Below are 21610 nucleotides of genomic sequence, written 5' to 3' on the forward strand. Positions count from 1 at the left end.
AGATAATTTACCGAGAGTCGGTAGTTCTTCAAAAACAGTTCGAGTTTTTAAACATTACTATTCAATAGCTCAAGATGATGGATTGAAGATCTCGAAAAATCATCACATCACACTATACTAATTAGAAGAAATAATATTACTATATTCAGTACACTTCCTTCTATATTACTTTTCCGTTTTCTGTAAATTAAAAACATAACATGTATATAAAATACGGTACTTTTGATTTAAATGCACTAAAAATTAAAAGCATATTTTTTAAGCTAAAATATTTTTAATTAAATGTGAATATTTGAATTTAAATATGTGAAATTTTAGCTTATATAAATTTTATTTTACTTAAATAGGCTAAAATATTTTTAATCATATGTGAACTAAAATTAAATTGCATTCATTTTAAGTACAGCCTCCATTGGAAAAATCTAAAAACAGTTGCAGGGTATCATGCTTTCCATGATGACGATTAATGTCTGCGAGAAACTTCAGCATAAGCAGATGGAAAGTACAAGAGTGGGAATACAATATGTCATAGTAATTACACCGATTATGTTGTTTACGATTTCTATTGACTTCGTACTGTCCATGACATGCTTCTGCACATGTGCGAAAAAATACTCATTTGAGTATTGTCAGTTTCGTCTAGATTCATCGGTTTATTTTAAATTTGAGTAAGACATGTTGGAAACATTTCTTTGTATCCTAAAATGGGGATCAAGCTTTCATGGTACGATTTCCAAAAGGAGATCTGAGATCAGAGGGTAGACTGTATAATAGTAAAACACAAATCTGCAGTTCAAAACTAGTGTTCTTAAGTTTTAGCATCAGCATGTTAAAACAAATACTTCAGTCTCCCCCCCCCCTTAATTTAAAAATCCGTTTGCTATTTTAAATTTACCTGTAAAAGTTAACCTTCAGTAAGACAACCTTACTTATACAACCACTTCTATTATTAAATAAGATTTATTTAACCTATTACAGGAAGACATAAGCCGGACGATGGAAATCTTGAAAGAAAGTGTCACTGTTTGCAATAGGCTAAGGAAAAGAGGGACGCTTCTGTATATAACAAGGCTAATCAGAGGAACAGACTATAACATGTACACACAAGGTAATAATATATTCAATCCCGTGTCTCGAAAAAGTATAAAGATATCCATATATAAATAACAAAATTTTTCTGAAAAAAAAAAAAAAACTATTGAACTTTATAATGGTTTTCTAATTTTGAAAGAATTCTTTTTATGAATATGAAGTAATGATATAAGGAGCTACTAAGGAAGATTATTGCTTAAAAGGTCTCAGCAGTCTTTTCAGATACTGATTTAAATAGTTTATAAAATAACTTCAAAGTTTCAGTTTATTGCTTATGAAACAAATACAATATAATATCAGTTGATAGCTATAATTTATTTCATAATATTTGATTAACAAATAAAGAAGGCTAAAAAATTTTAATTACTAAAGTGCAGTAAGAAGATTAAAAATATTGGTAGACAGTCTAAGAAAAATGACAAAAGAAAATGTCAGTTAATTTAAGCATAGTTTAAGAAATATTAACATCTAATTCTTTTTATACCGCGAGCAGTTGTTTTTTAATTCAGTTTTGTCTTTCTATAGTTTATGTATTGAAATTTAAAAAGTATTCAGTAATCTTTAAATATATGATAAAACCTTTAGTAACAGATTTCCATAATTATTGTAGTTTCCCTAAATAAGCCCAAAATCAGTGTTCGGCTGTTGGATGCTCAATATAACATTAATTTGTTACTGTATTTTAAAATTGGATAAGCAGCGTACTGAATATCCAAAATGCTGCATATCTCGCTTTAAAAAATTGTTTTATCTCTTGGCATGAAAAATAAAGGATTTGCTTTATTCCGGATTAAAAAAAACAACAAAATATCTAAATGCGTTTTAAATATAATAAGTGCATTGAAATGCGTTTTAAATATAATAAGTGCATTGAAATGCGTTTTAAATATAATAAGTACATTGGAATGTGTTTTAAATATAATAAGTGCGTAAAGGATATAAGATGTATGTCGATTACCATTCAGTTATCATGCAACTAAAACGCAAGCAGCCCTCTTTCACTAATTAACTTGGCATAATCTGAAAGGAATTCCTTCTTTTATTTTTCTCTGACAATGTTTTATTTTTTTTTAATAATTAGAGGAAGTTCATGCAGAGTTGTGCTACGCAGAGTGCCTGCTCCTGACAGCGTTGTTAACATTCATTGCTGACAATTCCTTCGTGAATTTCATTAAGGGTGGTCTTCGAATTAGAGCCTGTTACAGAGCATACAAGTAAGTAAACACACTTCATTGTCTGTTTCCAAACTAAACATTAAAAGTTATTCTTGTGAAGCTCTTTTCATCTTTGCCTCTTGCACTGCGAATAAGTATTTTTTAATCCAGCGTTTCTCGAACAGTGGCCATCGAAATCTGATTTTGTGGTTCTCCTAGATTTGCAAAAATATTCTTTTACTTTTAAAAGAAATTAAAAAGATTTTACATCATTTCTTGTTCGTGGCATGTGGCTAAGCATTTGGCATATGTTTCGGATATATTCTCCAAACTAAGTGAACTAAATTTCTGTCTACACCGTACGTTTTTCACTGTTTTCAATGCACATGAGAAATTAAAAGGGTTTGAGGAGAAATTTTGTTTCTGGGTTAGTTCTGTAAATCAGAGAATATTTTCGTCTTTTCCAATCTTAGATTACTTTGTAATAAAAAATGACGTCTTTATTGAAAAATAACGACGTCATGCAGTGACAGATATTCTGAACATACAGTGGCATATGTTCGCATTTTGAAACTTTGAGGTGACAGTTTGAAACTTATTATCCAAGAATTAAATATAACGCATATGCATAAGTTCGTGATTCTTTCTATTGCGATATTGAAAATAATGAAAGAGAATAGTTAATTGAACTCTCGAATAACACCGGAATGAAAATGAAATTCCAAGTAAAAGGTAGGGTTAAATTCTGGACCTTGTTACGAGAAAAAACGGAATATAGTAAACTACACAACGGTATTTCAAAATTATAATTTATTTTGCTTTTAATGTATATCTGTAAGAAAGGGCTTTTATCGCTAACTCAAATCAAATAAAGTGCCCACGTCACCTAAATATATGTGACAATCTTAGACTTAAGCTCTTACTAGCATTCACAATTGGCAGACTTATCCATGTCATTAATGTAAGTGCCCAGAGCCAGGACAAGAGTCAGGCAAGTGAGGTATTTGCCTGGGATGAATGGTTTGCAATGGGGCGAAATTAGCTGAGCAATTTTAGAAATTGTATTTAAAAAAATCTGATATGACCTCCAGCCGGTTTTATGCTTTAAACAGCAATGAGTTTTAAGTAAGGTATCTCTTGTAGTAGATCGTTTGTAAACAAAATCTAATTTATTATTCTAATAAGGTCTATAATGCAAAAATGTTTGTTTATATTTTATTAAGTACAGATGGGCATGTGTAAAAACTGTTTTTTTTCTAAATTTATACCAGTATAATCAAATGTTTGCTCCTTTAGATTTTTATTAAAAATTGCGTTTTATTGAACAGTTAAATAATATGTAATTTAATTTACTTTTAATTGAAGAAAATTAAGTGTTCATAATATATTTAAAATAAATACTTTAAAATGAACACCATAATTTGATTTTCTTGTATATTATTTCTGTAGCATCAACAAATCTAAACTCAAATTGATCTGCACCTATATCCCTGCGATGTTTAAATGTCAGTAAACAATGCTTGTTCATCTGCAACAACAAGTTAGGTTTTATATATGGAACAATATATTATGTTGATTGTTTCAAAACTGTTAAAATGGGCTTCAAGTAAAGTACCACTTCCGTTTGTTCAGTTTCACCCAATTAATCATCTCTTAAAAGAAATGGCTAAAGCTTAAATAAGGAAAATGGAAATTTGTGTAGGTCTGGATAAAAGAGTAATAGTGGGCGAAACAAATCTTCACGCTCATGATACAGACAAAATGGTACACGCATGATGGTAAAAATAATAAAAACGTGTTGTGGGGACCTTAATTTATGCTCATTTACTGAAAATTCACTATCGAATTAATTAGCAGCTAAAAAGGAGATATTAAAAAAATTAACGGGACAGTTTTCGATTCCAAGTTTCTTAACTTGTGAAAAAGAATCTTAATTAGAAATATCTAGTTGGAAAAACCATCTTTTTTCAGAAATTCTGGTCGTTAAATCAAAATCAGATATTTAAAAAAAAAAAAAAAAAAAAAAAAATCAGGGCATTCATTTAGCATTATGGGCATTCATTCATTTTATTTCACTTAAAATTTGCGTTAATATTTTTAACGTTGCCAATTACTTATGTTAGAGTTAAAGAAGCTTCAGAAAACATAATACATAAAAATCTGATGTGTACACCACATGATTTCCTTGTACGGAATATTAAATTATACACATTTTTTGCTTGCATTTCATTTAAATTTATTGGATTGAATTAAATCTACTTCGTCGATTGTGCATAAACCACAATAGAATAAACGCACTCTTTAAAATAAAATTCCCTATATTTGTTTACCATTACGACACTCTGGCGCTAGGGTCACTTAACATAGTTACATTTCGTTCATATTATAACTCTGAATGCACAAAATTTATATAAATTGAAGAGTTATCTAATCATTGCCACATGTTCTATTCAAATACTATAATAAATCTAGAACGATGTACGTATTTACGTGCAGACACCACGAAAAATTCACTTCAGAATTCATTTTAAAGCAGTTTCATAATTTTTTTGGAGGAAACGAGTCTTTTATTCTGTCCTTACATACAGATGTCACGCAAAAGCATTGTTAAATTGCATTCGATAGAGGTCAAAATGGATATTTTCGTTGAAATATGCTGCCCGAAACTTTTCGAGATTACAATACTTCCTTTTTACTCTGTACAAAGGAAGTAAAAAACAGTAATGCAAAATCTTTTTTTACTCTCCTCCCCAAAATAAAGCTTATGAATATCACCATTTTCTGTATAGAGCATTACGATTACGATTTAAAAATATTGTAAGAGGTTTATTATGGCTTAGAATAGTTTTCTCTGCAGCATATAAGAATACATAAATACACTTAATTCGATCGTATCCAAGTGCGTGTATTTACCTCTTTGCATCAGGCAAAAAAATACCTACGCACGGCTCTGTGAGTGCCAACATTAATTTATTATTTATATAATAAGATCATCCAAATTAGAATAGCCTTAAATTAATAAAAACGAATATAACTTTACTTCTATTAAATGAATTTTAATTAATTGTACTTTAAAAACATAAGTATGTTCGTAGTAAAACATGCTAAAAAATTACTTTCGAAGAGAAAAAGAGTAAGGTTGCCCTCAGAACATTCTAATTTAAAAAGTAGTCCTTACTTGGAGAAACGCTGCTCGAATAATTTTCTTTTCTTTTCGGTAATAATTTTATAGGTTCCTTCGTGTGTTGGAATTTTTTATAATACATGAGATTTTAAATGATAATTAATGCCTTGTTGCACAAACTCTTAGTATTATTCGTAGACATTATAATGTTGACATTAGTATATATCAAAAGGTGCTCGTTTTAAAGTTAATGTAACATTCAATAGAAATTTACAATATCAGTTATCTTTCGAAAGGCTGCTATGTGTCAGAAAAATAGAAAGGAAGCATGAAGATAGAGCAATTGCTTCTACTATATTTTATGTTTCTCATATTTTAAAATCTTGTTTTGCTGTCTGTTTTGTTATCATGTTTTCGATCTTCAAAAAGAAGTTTTTAGCTTTTTGTTTATTTTTAAACTATTATTATTAAACTTATTATTAGAGTTTATCAGCCAAGGTTTAAAAATAAATTTTTTGTTTATTTTTAAACCTTGGCTGAGTAAGAAAAAAATTAATGTTATCAGTGAAATATAAAGAAATAGTTAATAAATGTGTGTATCAGAAGAAATGAACACAGAGTGTAGTATAACGTTAAGCATGCAAATTTCGTTTGTAAACAGACCATAGTACTGTTAAATATTAAGCATTAAAAATTCCAACCGCAACGAATTTTTTTCTACATTTTTATCTTTAAGTTTGAATGGCATCATATGCAAATACTCCTCCTAACTGCGATGCAAACAAGACCGACATTCTTCTAAGCATTTATTAAAAGAGATTTCAAGTGCCTTTATAAAAAAAAATCCTAAAAGATTTTTTAAAATGCATATGTGAAACGAAGTTTATTAGAGGAAGAAATATCATAGCTTTAAGATGGCATACATATTATATAAGTATACATATTTGTTACCATCATTAGTTTTTTATTTTTAACAGCAATTTAAAACTAATTTCTGCTGTTTTTTTACATTTTGTGACCTTTATTCTAAAAATAACACACACACAAAAATGTATTTTGGAAATAAATTTAACACGATTTATTTGAAAGAAAAGTGCCTGTAGTTTACGATGACATAAAACCTGAAACTGGGCGATGACGGAGTACTTTTTATTTGAGTGGAAAAATGCCCAAAATTCATCAACTCCGCACAAAACATAAAATGAATAAAAACAATATCGAAAGTCCGTATTCAGGCATCAAGATGCGTTTGTTCGAATGCAGAATCATGTGCTTCAAAATTTGGTGTCTTTATGTGCCACGATCTCTCCCAGTGCGACGAAATCTTATTCATACTGTTGCGTTTCTTTCTTCTAACGCCATTTGTTACGTTATTTTCCTCCTTCACGTTCGTATGGGGTTCGTGTGGATTTGGAGTGAATAACAACGACACTTAATGAAGTATCGAAACACACTTTATTTAGCCAATATTAATCAAGACAGCTCAAAAATCACGTTTAACAGTCGCCGAAGAACTACTATACACACGCTGACACAATCAGCGACACAGCCTTCAGGTTATCAGGCTACAACGATGGAGACAGCTTCACTGCAAAGCACCAGAGTACAGCTTCCGACTCTGCTCGGTCGTTCTCGGAACTCCACGTACTCTCGAGACTCTCCAAGCTACAAGCTACTCTCCAAGCTACGATGCACTCGCGAGTTGTAGTTGCACAGAGCACAGCTCACGACTCTTCGGTTCAGTCATTCCCAGAGCTCAATATACTCTTTGGACGATGCACTAACCGCGATACACTAAGAGACTCTTTCGAAGAACCACTCGGCACTCGCTGCCCGGCTGTCAACTCGATCGACTCCGCACGGACTGACCATCTCGAGACTAATTATCTCGCACTCTAGACAAGGCACACACTAACTGACTGCGGACCAGCAGGGTTTATATAGCTTTTGGCTTGTGTTTGAGAACATTCTGAGCTAAACCGGTAAGAATTCGTTCCAGAAAATTCCCCATCCGTCCGTAACATATCGCCAATTTTGTCGCCAACTGGGCGATTTCTCGCCAAACGTGGCAAACCTAAATCTGCTTTGCGGGAAAGCTATCTTACCGCGCCTGTACATTTCGTAACAATATTCGTTCACATATTCTTCATTTTATGATAACAGAAGTAAATATACTTCAGATATAAGGACGATGTATAGTGATATATGGCTTCATATGATGCTCATTATAAGCTGTTAATACATAATAATTACATTTCGCACTTAAAATAAATTTTATTTCACACTGATGGAATGCCAAGAAATTGTTCATTGTTTGTACGAAGTAAAACAATGAACACTTCCTTGTACGAAGTAAAAAGGAAGTATTGTAATCGCGAAAAGTTTCAGGCAGTATATTTCAACGAAAATATCCATTTTGACCGCTATCGAATGCAATTTAACGATGTTTTTGCGTGAGATCTGTACGTAAGGACAGCATAAAATACTCTTTTCCTTCAAAAAAATTATAAAACTGCTTTAAAATTAATTCTGAAGAGAATTTTTCGTGGCGTCTGTGCGAACGTATGTACGTACGTGAGTACGTACGTATCTCGCATAACTCAAAAACGAGTAGCCTCAGAACGTTGAAATTTTGTATATAGGACTGCTATAACATGTAGATGTGCACCTCGTATTTTGGTCGCAATCGGCCGCACCAAACGTATATAAATATATTTATATATATATCCACTCTGTTACCCGACTCAGTAATCTCACTTTCTTCACTCTTATATGTTTGTAAATTGTACATTTTTCGCTTTGAAAATGATTGAATTATGCTGTTTTTATCTTCCGGTTAAGGCTTTTATGCCTTTGGTAAATCTGTGTGCAACATTTTTAGAATTATCAGCAATTTTAAAGTTGTTTAATTGCCGCTAAGCCTGTTTTTAATGGCGGCCATTGATGTTTACGTTTGAAACAGGAGACTAGTGGATTTGTTGCCAATCTAGAGAAACTTAGCTTCGCAAGAACAAAGATAACGTATTCATTTATTATTGCTAATTAAATCATGCTTAATTCTTCCTGGAATTTTTTTGAGGAAATAAGCGTTTGAGATTTACTTCGTAATTTTTAATATAGATATTTTGAGTTTTTATGTATTTTTGCCTTCTCGCGAAGTGAGAACTGAATTAATTAAATGAATTAATAGAAATACTCAATTGTCTGTGAAAAACTGTTTCTTTTTGTTTTGTTTGCTTAATTTCTTTTATACATAGTTCTAGCTTTATTATATTATTTGAATAGAACATGTGGCAACGATTAGATAATTCTTTAAATGATATACATTTTGTGCATTCTGAGTTATAATATGAATGAAATATAATATTGTTAAGTAAACCTAGCGCCAGAGTGTCGCTATGGTAAACAAAGTGAATTTTAAAGAATGCATTTATTCTATTGTGGTTTATGCGCTGTCGGCGAAGTAGGTTTAATTCAATCTAATAAGTGTAAATAAAATGCAAGAAAATTGCGTATAATGTAATATTCCGTACAATGAAGTCATGTGGTGTACACATCAGATTTTTTAATTAATATATTAACGTCTGTACATTTTGTGGGAAGACAGTTAAATTATAATTTAATGTAAGGAGCTTTTGGACAAATATTTAGCTGTTTTTGACGACTTCGAAGACTGCGTCAGAAGACTTTATTTCAGAACTGCAGTAAAATCTTCTATTTATTGCAGTTCAGCGTCAGAGTTTAATTAAACAATAACTAATTACGCTCTATTCTGATAATGAACTTCCTTATGTAGTACATAGTGTGAAACATGAAAGTGGTTATCCTAGCATGGGAGACTAAAGAGCGGATGAAGCGAAGTTCGGTCATTAACAATGGAAATTTCTTAAAATACATTAACATTATATATAGAAAAAATGACTGCTTTTCATACAAATGAAAGGTTTCTTTAGGAAAAACATCAGTCCTTGCTATTAGCCTTTTTCCATACTTCAAGCAACTTCCATGGGTAATACCTATAGATCGCCATCGTCTTCTTGAACAATGGAAAAATGGCTGTTAAGTTTACTCTAGAGTTGTTTGCCATATGGAATGTTCTTCCCGATTTAGATTTTAATGCTTTTTCAACAAATCCGTCCTATAATTACATTCTTTAAAATTCTTAAATTCATTAAAATTGCATGAATTAAAATTATATTTTGTATAATTTTGCATTGCTTTGAGTAATGTCTGAGTTTAATATTCTCGGGTTAGAAATTTAGATTTAAACCTTCTGTAAAAGAAATTTTGGACTTCAAAAATATTTATTGCAATTCTAATGAGTACTTAATTTTAATCAAAAATAGTAAAAAGAAATATTAATTTGATTTAAAACAAATAACGAAATCTATTATAACTTACGGAAGTGATTCAAGGACTTCTATCACGATGCTTTAAAATGAACATTAGGGAAGATGCAATTATAAGTTTCTGCTTTTATGCTAGATGGATATCAACAAAAAATTTATTAAATCTTATTTTATAAATACATATTATATATTTATTTTCTTTTTTGTATTTATTCAAATAAAATAATAATTAAAATAGTATCTTAAATAAATATATTTTACTCACATAAATGTATTTTATTTTTAAATTTTCAGTATCAATCCAATTTAATTATAAATTAAAACCTAAGCATTCCCCCCAATTTTTGTACGTTTGTATGTGGTTAAGTTATATATCAAAGATATCATTTAGATGAATGCCAATTGTTTCAAGTGCTTGATTTATTAAAAGTTGATCAATCGATTTGCTGAGATTTAAACATTCTATAAAGCGTCATCTCTAATGAGTGGAAACAATTTTTTAGTACGGAAACAACAGCAGTCTAGAAAACCAGTCTCTCAAGGCTCTTAATTCATTCGAAAGCAACTGTCTTTCACTATTAAGAAATCGTTCAACTATCGAACAAGTTACTTTTCAACAGCTACTAGTATACGAATGAATAGGTTTAGCGTTTAGCGAAATTGGCACGAAATTAGAGTTTATCTATATTTATAATGTATTCCTTTTTCTTCTTTTCCTTTTAGAGAGCTCTTAAGATGATGCTGTTTAAATGGCCTATAAAATCCAAATAATACAGCGGTTTTTTTCCGCACTGAACTTCAGTTTAATTGCTAATTGTTAAGCACCTGTTTCTGGAAAGACCAGTACAAGATGTAACTTTCCATGGGAAGCCCTAGAACATTCAGTTTACTCTATGGTAGTTTGCTTGTCTTGAAAAGAATGATAAGAAGTAACACCGATTTGCATATTTATGATACATATTGTGTATCTCGCTAGGTAGGTATGATACATATTGTGTATCTCGCTCTCTAAGTAGGTAAGTGAGAGCCTGTATTCCCAAGAAGGTTTCTTGAGGGGGCTACAGATCCAGACGAGCCTACTTTAAAAGGTCTGATTTCTCTTAGTTTGTTTGATGGATGAATTTTTTAAATGTGAAGATATTGTGTTTTCAGATTGAACTAACATATCTGTGTACTTGTAGATGTCAGGCTATTGAAAATTTTGAGAATGTCTTAGGGTGCTATGTTCCAGCATGCCATCTTCTTGTCTGAAACTTCTAGAAATTTATATCTGGCTTTCTAGGAAAAGGGTGTTAATCCTAATGAGTTTACCAAATTAACTTGAAAATAAGATTGTCTCACGTATAAAACGAAGTTGTATTTCTTCATAAATGTATCACAAAGGAAAGGAGGACTCAAATAGATGAGCTGAATTCGTTGAATTTGTCTGTACGAGGTAAACATTTAATTGATCTAGATATCATAACTGGAGATAAAACAAAGCGATTATATCTTAGTTTAATGTAAAAGAACGGGGATAAGTGATGGAAAGCAATGTCTTTTACTTTGGCTGAGAACCTGCTTACCCTTGCACCCATATTAATCGTTGTATCTAGAGCAAGCTGCGGTTGCCGAGTAACCCATTTCATAATTTCAAACGAACTACTTGAGTTCCGAAAATATAATGTATAAAAATGAAATTTTCATAAAAATATGAAACATTACTTTATATGATCGTTATAAAAAATATGAGTTTTTTGTAGGTTTGAATATGTGTAGGAAGAATTTAAATTTCTGCTTTAGAGTTACGTTTTCAAATGCTTTATGTAAAATCATAGATAAATGCTAATTTTAGATTCATTTAGAACTATATTTTTTTCTCTTTTTCGTTTATCGTTCCTTTAAATTTAATTTTGAAGTGAACTACTTTTTTCTTTAATCATACTTTTTTACTAATATTGTTTAATTTACTAAAACAAACAGCCCCCTCGTTAGCTTAATGTTTTTCTTTTACTTAACAGAGAAGCAGCCCATATATTAGAAAATAGGCGTTGGGACGATGAGGAAGATAAACGACATTATGAAAGTGGAGTAAGGATGGGGCTTGGAATCTTTTATTTGGTGAGTTCTGTTTATTTCTGAGAGCTCTCAAATTAAGATCTTACATTATATACTATAGTTAATTGTCCTATTTTATTTTAATAATACATTAAAACTTTAGAGAAGATTATTAACGCTCGTTCTTTCACTTAAAAAGAAACATTTTTTATAGCTATTTTTCAGTTATGATTTATTTTAGTTCTATGATTCAAATAATTAACAGTGTAATAAATCTCTAGATGATTATGCGCGTGAAGAAATAACGTAGTCTTTATAAAATGTCAAACTAAGGCTGTAATTGTGTTTTAAATTAAATATAGACTGCACCAAGTAATATGGGAAGGTGTAGTACCACGCATATTACTTGGTGCATTACAATATATATAACATACTTAAAAACATTACAATGTATATAACATACTTAAAAAGATGTGCTTTTCCATAAAAAATCATGTCCCGCATTCAGAGAGGTATGGAAGTGATGCAAGTTTGTTATGTCTTCTGCACTGAAAAAAGAAAGGCTAGTGAAATAATGCTTCATTTATAATTTCAGGTACTTCACTGTTTGATTCAATATGTGACTTTAAATGTCGCCCGATGATACAGAAGATTTCATTAACACCGGGACAATAATAAAACAGCTCGACACAATTAAGCAATTTCTATGTGTTCATTTGTTCAAAAATTACGATTCCGATGTTTTCATTTAACTAAGATGTAAACGAATAGTTTTTCCAGGAACTTTCCTTTTCCTCTGAGATACGTATAAACGAATTAATATCACGTTAGGAAATGCGTCTGAACGATAGAACTAATTTCGTATAACAAGTATAATAAATTTTTCAAGATGCTATCCAGTGGATTCTTGTTAATTCAAAGTCATGAAAATTATTCGAATTATCAGGAGTGTATTTTGCTATCACATCACAAAATCAGCATTTTGTAACGTGGCTCCAACGAATCAAAAGCACAAAAGACGCTTGTACACTGTGGCATCGAATCAAAAAGACGCTTTTATTACTGGGATATTTCATACCAGAGAGCCTTTATTGCCATACTGGTATTGGCTGCAGGAGGAGAAAGAGATGGACCAGTCACTGATTGTCCATACTCCATATATGTTCAATAGGTGATATGTCTGGCGGACAGATATGCCAGAGAAGAAAAGGGTTTTGGCTGTTCTGCATTCAAAGCTTCAAAAATCTGAGCAATATATAATTAAGCGTTGTTTACTGAAGGAAGGATATGACCCTAGCCTTTCCCTGACATAGACGCTACTGTTGAAAGTATTATCAATTCGTAGCAGAATGATTCCGCTTGGAGCTACCCATATTGCCTCGAGCTCTAAATAGCGTGCTGGAAGATGATGCTTACTTATCACAACTTTACTTATCATAAAACACGATCTATTATTAATCCACATGTTGCTGTCCGAGTTGAAACGCCCGTTTTGTACTAAGGCGTCGGTAATTCACAATCAAGGAAACACCTTGCAAAAGAGTACTTATATGCAGCCTTTTTGGCTCTGACGCCATCGAATTGTGGATGTAAAAGTACCATATTTATTGAAGTACTTCAAAAGTAAGCGATACTGCGAATACAACAGTATTGCGATAAGGAAAATTCCTTCACACTCACTGATTATCCGTCATCGTTAGAACCCATAGTTGGTTTCCTTGTACATCTTCTGACATCTATGAGGGATAATGACATCTATAGGATTTTCAAATAGTAGTATAGGATAGTTTCAAGAGGCAGATAAATAATATACGGTCAAACAGCCGACTGACCGTATATTATTTATCTGGCTCTTCAAAACCCACCTATCACGCGCTTCACACAGCACTGTTGTGTCTAGGCATGCGCATTCATTTTGAATTTGTTGATTGTTTGTCACACTCTGCTTTGCATTTCGATTACATTTAATTCTATGCTTCTGATTACTTAATGTTACTGCAGTTTTGTATAATATAATGCACATGCCAATGAATATCTGCATATAATATCATGCATAAATTAAGAATTTATAAAATGGATAAATAAGTTGAAGTATTTGATACAACCCAAAAATTTTTGTTAACCATCTATCTGAGATATTTATTCACAGAGATAAATCATATTTAGAGTATGTCCCATATGAAAACTCCAAAAGTATTTTTGCAATTCAGCCTGATAAGTAGCGTACAAAATATTAATGTATAAAAATCTTTCCCTGACAGAAGACAGATCTTCTGTTTTCTAAAATCTTAAAATGTAGAAGTTCATTAGAATTCAATTCAAATGTTCTTGCGGGTTCAGTACTTTCTCAAATCAATAGCGGCTTCAAGAGGGTTGAGTTATGGCGACCATCTTGGCCTCCGAAAACAGAAAGATGCAATGACGAATAATAAAAAATTTTTAGAACACCAAAAAATCATCTTTTGCAAAACGTTGTGGCATGGTTTCGCTATTTTTTGTTTTTAGAGGAGGATTCCGAAAAGATTATTGTAAGGCTAGTCCTGTCTGAAACTATTAAGAGATGCTAATTGTACAGAAATATAATACTGCCTTAAGTTTTATCTAAACCTAAAAACTAAACTCAGTGGCGTAACAGCCCTAAAGCGTGACGTGCCTCTATATCTGCTTTCTTGACTGTGTGCCCAAATAAATTTGGTGCTCATTTTATCGACCCATTCAAGGGATGAAAGGCTGAGTCGACCTTGCCCAGCCCGGGAATCGAACCCCGGACCTGTGGTGCTGAGCCACCGGACTTAAGTTTTATCTAATGTTACATATTTTATCTATGCCGTCTTATTAACATGTAAACAAAGGGAATTACGATTTTTGGACATAGTGAAAATAATCATATTTTTCATTTGCTTGGCTAACTTCGGAACTGGATTGATTTCCTTATTCTTTAAAGAAACATTATTTCGTTTTAGTTCCTTTAATAAGCCGGTGATAAGCCGAATGGAGCAACTAAAATAAGAAAACATCGGAAACAGGACTCATCTTGACATGTTTCTACGCTATACAGTATTAAATTTCTTCAACTCTGCAAAATATTTTCTTTTGAAATATACTACACTTTTCCTTCATAAAGAAGCTAAACCATTTAATGAAAAAATTTCGATTATCAGATATTCATTCAATTATCAGATATAAACATTTTTCTTTATTTTTGCCATATTATTTCTGGTAATCAGTTATAGTTTTATACATATCTAGAATATATACTGCTAAGAAATGTCCATGATTTTGAACTTGAAGAGACTTATGAACAAAATCGCATGCTGATTTCTCTGGTGTTTTAAATATTATTGAATACTACATTTAATCTATGAACATCTGCTTTGATCATTTTTGTCCTTTTTAGGTTGTTTCACATTTGCCAACAAGAATCATCCGAGTTTTAGAAATGATCGGCTTCTGCGGTGATAAGGTAAGTATGTTTTTGTTTTCATAACATGCATTATTGTAGCTGAAACAAGGAGTCATGGAGTTTTCTAATCTTTTGATAATAAGACATACACACTGCATCTATACAGCTTTAAATTCATTAATTTAATACTTAAAGAAACGCTAAATTCATACACAAATGAAAGTTGAAGTCAGTAATAGTCTTATTTCTTGATAAGCAGTGAATGATGAAATGATTCTTTAATAAGCAGTACTTGTATGTCTATAAAACACAGAGAACCCTCAAACAAATGTTTCATTCTATCGTCATATGCTTTATTACATCTTCTGGAATACTGTTTAAGTCTCTTGTTATAGTTTTCCCAGTATCTTCATTGTTATTAAAATAGTAACCTTTGAGATGAGCTTTCATGTTAGGGAAAAGAAAGTAGTCTGCAAGTACCAAATCTAGTGAATGAAGAGAAGGGTTAAGTTGACAGCTGTGACACTTTTCTTTATTAAACACTGCTTGACAAGAATAGAATTGTGTGACGGAACACTGTCATGCAACAAAAACGAGGTCAGTTTGAATGCCCAGCGCGCATCAGACCAGGAGCAAAAACCGGATATTCGACTCAGTTTTTTTCAGGCCTAATGCTCTGGAAGGTCTTTCCATTACGTCTTTATAAAATATAGATCCGCATCTCGGTAACAAATTCCTTGTGAATAATCTCTATCCAGTCAAAAAATATCACCAACATGGCCTTTACTCAAGATTTTAAAATCTAAATCTCTTTGCAGATGCTGAACCTTTTTTGTACCAAAGAAACGCTGGTGTTAATACTTGATCCCCGCATATTTTATATAATACTTCAAGTGTTTATATTACTCTTTTTTTCACTTTACAGAAAAAACTTTGTTCTTATTCTTTTCTTAACGAATCCATGACAGCAGTCATTCATTAGATCAAAGCAAACGATTAACTGCATAGGAAATTCTGTTCATAAGGGGACGATATTTTAGGAAAAGCAAACTGAGATAGTATGGATATAAATGCTGTAGGTTATTATTTGGCAAGTTTGCTAGAATTTGTTTAGAAAAATTAGTCTTAACAGTTTATATATGCATTGTGGATTATATTGAAAATTACATATCATGGAGATAAAATGCAATTTTTTAGATGGTTTTACCCTAATATTCTTCAAAACTAATGTTTGATCGTACCGCATTATCAGGGATCGTTCACATCTGGGCTTTATGGTTTTAAGTTATACAAGCCGAGCTTCGTTTTTAGGCAACCAGCCTTTGCTACGTCACAGAAACTGGTACAAAGATTTTGCTTAAATGCTCTAGCTGTTCAACATTATGCAAATTTGGTTTAAGAACTGACGAATTACAGTGAAGCAAACACAAACTGACATTCGGCGGAAAATTTTGCTGAGTCAGCTGTACATTTACGCATGCGTAACTTTACTTTTTTTGATTGATTACAGCTTAAATCCTGTTCCACAAGTGTGTACAGACTTAATGACTTTTACGCCTTAAGCTTATAACGACTAAAAATGACGACCTTACCATCGAGCATATGCTTCTTCATGTTATGCTGTCTTAAATTTTCTAATAATATTTCATTCCTATTAAAAAAACGTGGAAAATATACTTTTTTAAAGTATAGGAAGTCTATATATTATTTCTTCAAGGTCTATTAACTGCATACTGAAAATTAGCACATGAAAAAAGTTAAATGCGCTTTAAAATCAAATTACTAAATGAACTTAAGTTATTAATTAATCATTAAACTAACTAGGAAAACTGTGTAATTATACGGAAAATCCGAACACTTTCAAACATATATTCAATGATCATTTAAAACATGCGTTATGGTAGATTTCAATATGGAACTCCGTTAAGATTTAAATATACTATGTTATCATCTTTGCGGTTTCGAAAAATCTGCCGATAATAAATATCTATAAACAGACAAAGTTCTAGAGATTCTGAAACGGAGATTAAATATCTATAAACAGACTACGTTCTAGAGATTCCAAAACGACAGTGTCCACTCTGGCATCACAGTTCATAAGGTCCATCAATATTCATAACTGTAGGACTTGTAAAGTTACTTAATTTACCTGTATAATCTGTAGACCAAAGATAGCTAGTACTTTCAGATCCATTATACCTTGGAGTTCCTGAGTTAAATTATAATTACTTCAGAACAGGATACAAGGATAGAAATAGGAATACAAGCAAGATTTCAGGAATAAAGCTCAGCTTTGTGTTACCAGTTTACAACTAGCGATATCTTTGACAATAACTGCTATATTTTCTTTATTAATTGATGCCGCTTATGTACAAAACAAATCAGCTTTTATAGCTGGAATGATATTCTGAGACCCAAGCGATGGAAAAGGGGAATCTACCAAAGCTCACATTAAATAACTTAAAGAACACAGTCTCATCTTTTCTAAAATAAGATTAGACTTCAAAACTTTCTGGAATAACACAACTCGTAAATATTTCCCAATCCCCCTTTTCAGCTTTGAATGAAAGCACTCTAGAGGCTGTCAGTTTGATCTGCCGTTTGCCACAAACAAATGACGGTTTCTGCGCTCTTGACCGTTCTTCATATTTCTCTCAGCCAAGTTTATGAATAATTATGTTCTGGTGTCAGTTCGAAAGGATTTTACTTTCGCTAGGTCAGGGTGGGTCAAAGATAATGCGGAGTGTCCTACTGACCATAAATGTCATTTAAAAGGAATGAGTCATATGCATGACAGCTTGTTTGACTTCAGCCATTTTTCTATTTATAATAAATCCAATGTTTACCCTATTTAAAAAATCATTTCTCCAATTCTAAAAGCAGAACTCTTTTAAATGAGCTTGTATGTTGCAACATATACAGAGAAAATTTTAAATATTTTTTTCTACTGTCAATCTAGAGCATATTTTAAAATAAATATTTTTTGTCTGACGAATGTTAAAGTAGTAAATAAATTATTTAGAAACGTTTAACAGTCAGAAACAAATTCCTTCCAGGTAAATTGTAAATGGCACGAACGGGAGAACAATTTAAATAATTAAAAAAGTACATTTACGTCTTTAGAAGCAGCTTGACAGGCCGCGAAAAGTTAATCATGTTTTGTCTGACTTTGTAGCGAGAAATGGCATCACGATCATTTTAACAAGGTCAACATGAGTTTCTTAAGTAAGATAACACGTGCATTCTTGACAACCAAGTTAAAATAATTAAGTAATCTTAACTTAGTGTACTGAAATACAAGAGTGTTTTATTATGTAGGAAGTATTTATGTAAAAATTAATAATTGTTTTATAACATTTAGGATACTTAATAAAAAGACGTTTCATTTCTTGCATTATGTTGCATTGATAAGCTGTTAATTAGACTTCACTGACAGTGAAAGTTACATAGGTGTAAAAAAATTAATAGCCTATTATAGCCGATTCCTTACTAGCCGGAGCTGGAATGACCGGGTTGAAGATTAGCCTGGCCCTATATAAAAAATGTTATTTGTTTATTGCTCAGCGATGGAAAAATTATTATTACAAATCATAGTTCTTGTTAACAATTAATTATGTGTTAATTTTAATATGGGTTATTGTACTTTCTAGAATTTTTTAACTGCACTCGGATTAACCATGATTTTTGAATTACCCGTGGTTTCATTCCTGGTACTATAAATTTATAAGGATTTAATCGTACTCATATATTTTAGATCTGTACATTTAATAAATCCCGGTGGATAGAATTACAAAACATTATTAGGAGACTTATGCTTGCATTTCGCTGATTAAAATACCAGCATTTTCTTTTATACTATAGGCGCTTTTAAAAGTGGGTTTATTCAGTAGTTAGTTGTAATAAGTTGTAGTAATCATATATACCTGATTGTCATGTTAAAAGGCATGTCAAATTTCATGTGTATAAGGACAAGAAGAGAAGAATAAACAACATGGAGGCAAGTAAATATGTTAATTTCAACAAAGCAAACACTGGGTTTTGTGAACAAAATAGTATAGCACGTATATTAGTGCAATTAAACAGAGGAGGCAGAATGAGATATAAATTAGCATGTAATCGATAACACATTTGTGGAACACAGCGTAATTACCTTTAATTGGTGTAATTCTAAACTACATTGAGTGCTATAGCAAATGTTGACTATTTGATACTACATTTCAAACTGTATATTAGACCACGAAATTTTAAGTTATCCATATTTGCTCTAATGGCTGCATTAATAACTTTGAGGGGCTTCTGAACAGAAATTTTCTCATTTTCTCAGCAATTTTTGATGCATGTTCTGTACAACTATCACGTGTTTTAAGTCAGTACGAATCATATGTGCATACATTCGTATAAAAGATCTTTTAATAAAGATGAGATATAAATATCTTAATTTAAGGTTGGATTATTTTCTTGGAAGCAAGATGACCAATGTTTTCCTATTCTGTTCATGTACTATAAATGGTGCCATCACACAGCATGCGTCTAAATGATCTAAACGATTCAAGATTAATTTATATTCTGCATTTTAATTCTTTTAAAAAATTAGTACATGGAATTCTTTTTTAAACTGGAAAAACAATTCAGACCCAAACGTTTTTTACTGACGAAAGATGATTTTCTTCAAAGTAATATTTGTTTATTTCTGGCGACTAAAATGTGAAAATTTCATTTTATATATTTTACATTACTCATCCTCATTGAAAATACAGGGTTAGCTTAAGTTAATACCTTCAAAGTTTTAAATAAATAAGATTTTCGTAGCAAAGTCTACATGGTTAAAGGAATATGTTTTGAAATTTAAAAGGTTAATTTATAAATGATCTATATGTGATCCATTTATAACATGATAAGATAACACTGATATAGTGCAATTTTTCCAAATATGTCTGAGCATATCTATGTCAAAAATCGCAGCCCCTGTTATTAAAAGTTGTTTAAAATCTTTCAAATTAAGGAGAGGCGTAAAAAGTTATTTCTTGATCAGAAGTAATCTAATGGAACTAAATGTTAACTACTTGGCGGCCGTAACATGCCAATGTCATGTTCTGGTCTGCTGAGCGGTCACTCCAATTCTGAATCAAATTTACATCCATACCGTGTTCTAAAACGGCAGCTATAGATAATAGTAACAAAATTTGTTGTTGCCTATTCAACTACACAAAAAGATTTTTCTATCCGATTAATGACCATGTCACTAGGCTGACGTCAAGAGTTATCCCGAGACGGCGATGTTACAAAAGCAAACGAAAAGAGGAGGTTATAGATTTGAAGGCTTCCTCTGTAAAATGCTACATTAGATGCTTCCAAATAAAAACGAAATAAAACTTTTTAGACTAATCCTTTATTTTTCAAGCACTAGCTGTGTTAATACGTAATTATTTTACTTTATATATTTTATGTCCTAGAAAAACAGCTGTTAAAGGATATATATATGTATAAAGTGCATTTTCCCCCAAATTTAATTAATTTCTGTATTTAAAACATGTTTTTTAAAATTCCGAACTTAATCAAAACTGGGAACAGGGCATCGTTATTAGCAAGAAAGGTAACAGGGATAAACAAAGGCTTCGTTAAATAGCAGAAAGCTGATAAAAACCTGCCAGGAATTAATTTACCGGAAGCGGCGTTTCAGAGAGGGAGGAAAACTCTGTAATGTGAAATGGAAATTTACAAGCTCGCTTTAATTACCAATGTCAGTTACTTTGCCGCTAAAATAAATCATGGAGCAATTAAGATGCGGTGAAACCTATTTATTACCAGCTGACACTATTCAGCAGGGTATAAAATTAGCTGCAGATTGTCGCTGAAAGAGGAAATTCTTAATCAGTAAAATGACACGATCTACTCTTAGGTATTTGTTTTAACTAAACTCCGCTAGTTCTCTGCAAAAGGTTAAGTAGCTTGAATTGTTAATGTTCTGCCGAAGTTTCCTACACAGAAGTTCCCCATAGAAAGTGATGACACCTCTGTGCAAACTTCTGTAAATCAGAAATTCCCACATCGGGGCAAAGGAATAAAAGGCCGGTACCTTTTGAAATCAGTTTGCAACTTCAGTAAAGTAACCGTCACAAAACGTCCACTCTTATTATACCGAAATACCTTTGTGTAGATATTTTTTAGTTTACTACTACGGTTAAAGAGGCAAAAGCTTTTCCTACTTGCGTGCATCGTTTACCTGTCTTTAGCGAATGAACGCCTGGGACACAAATTACCATTAATGGACGAGTACACTGTATAAACAAGATAACCTACTTCCCCATATTATAAATCCATTTTTAGTTACAAACTAAAATAATAAAGCTATCGCATTCTTCAATTTTAATAATTTTGCCTTTTGAAGATCATAAAAAATACAGAATAAAAGTGGGCAAATTAATTTTCTTCAGTCTTAGTTTGAAAATAA

At 31.6% G+C, this 21610-nt stretch overlaps 1 protein-coding gene across 3 annotated transcripts in view; it reads left to right on the plus strand.

Moving 5' to 3' along the window:
- The window catches only part of LOC118199100 (tetratricopeptide repeat protein 39A-like), a 244554-nt gene that overhangs the window by 93214 nt on the left and 129730 nt on the right, over positions 1-21610 (plus strand). For all 3 annotated transcript variants that reach the window (XM_085820793.1, XM_085820792.1, XM_085820791.1), the window contains exons 5-8: positions 979-1108; positions 2174-2306; positions 11720-11819; positions 15154-15219. In XM_085820793.1, the coding sequence (XP_085676919.1) occupies positions 979-1108; positions 2174-2306; positions 11720-11819; positions 15154-15219 (429 nt within the window). The remainder of the gene's footprint in view (positions 1-978; positions 1109-2173; positions 2307-11719; positions 11820-15153; positions 15220-21610) is intronic.

The sequence above is a fragment of the Stegodyphus dumicola genome, chromosome 7, assembly GCF_044657685.1.
Source record: "Stegodyphus dumicola isolate Sdum_Otavi_A_Nest chromosome 7, ASM4465768v1".
Lineage (NCBI taxonomy): Eukaryota > Metazoa > Arthropoda > Arachnida > Araneae > Eresidae > Stegodyphus > Stegodyphus dumicola.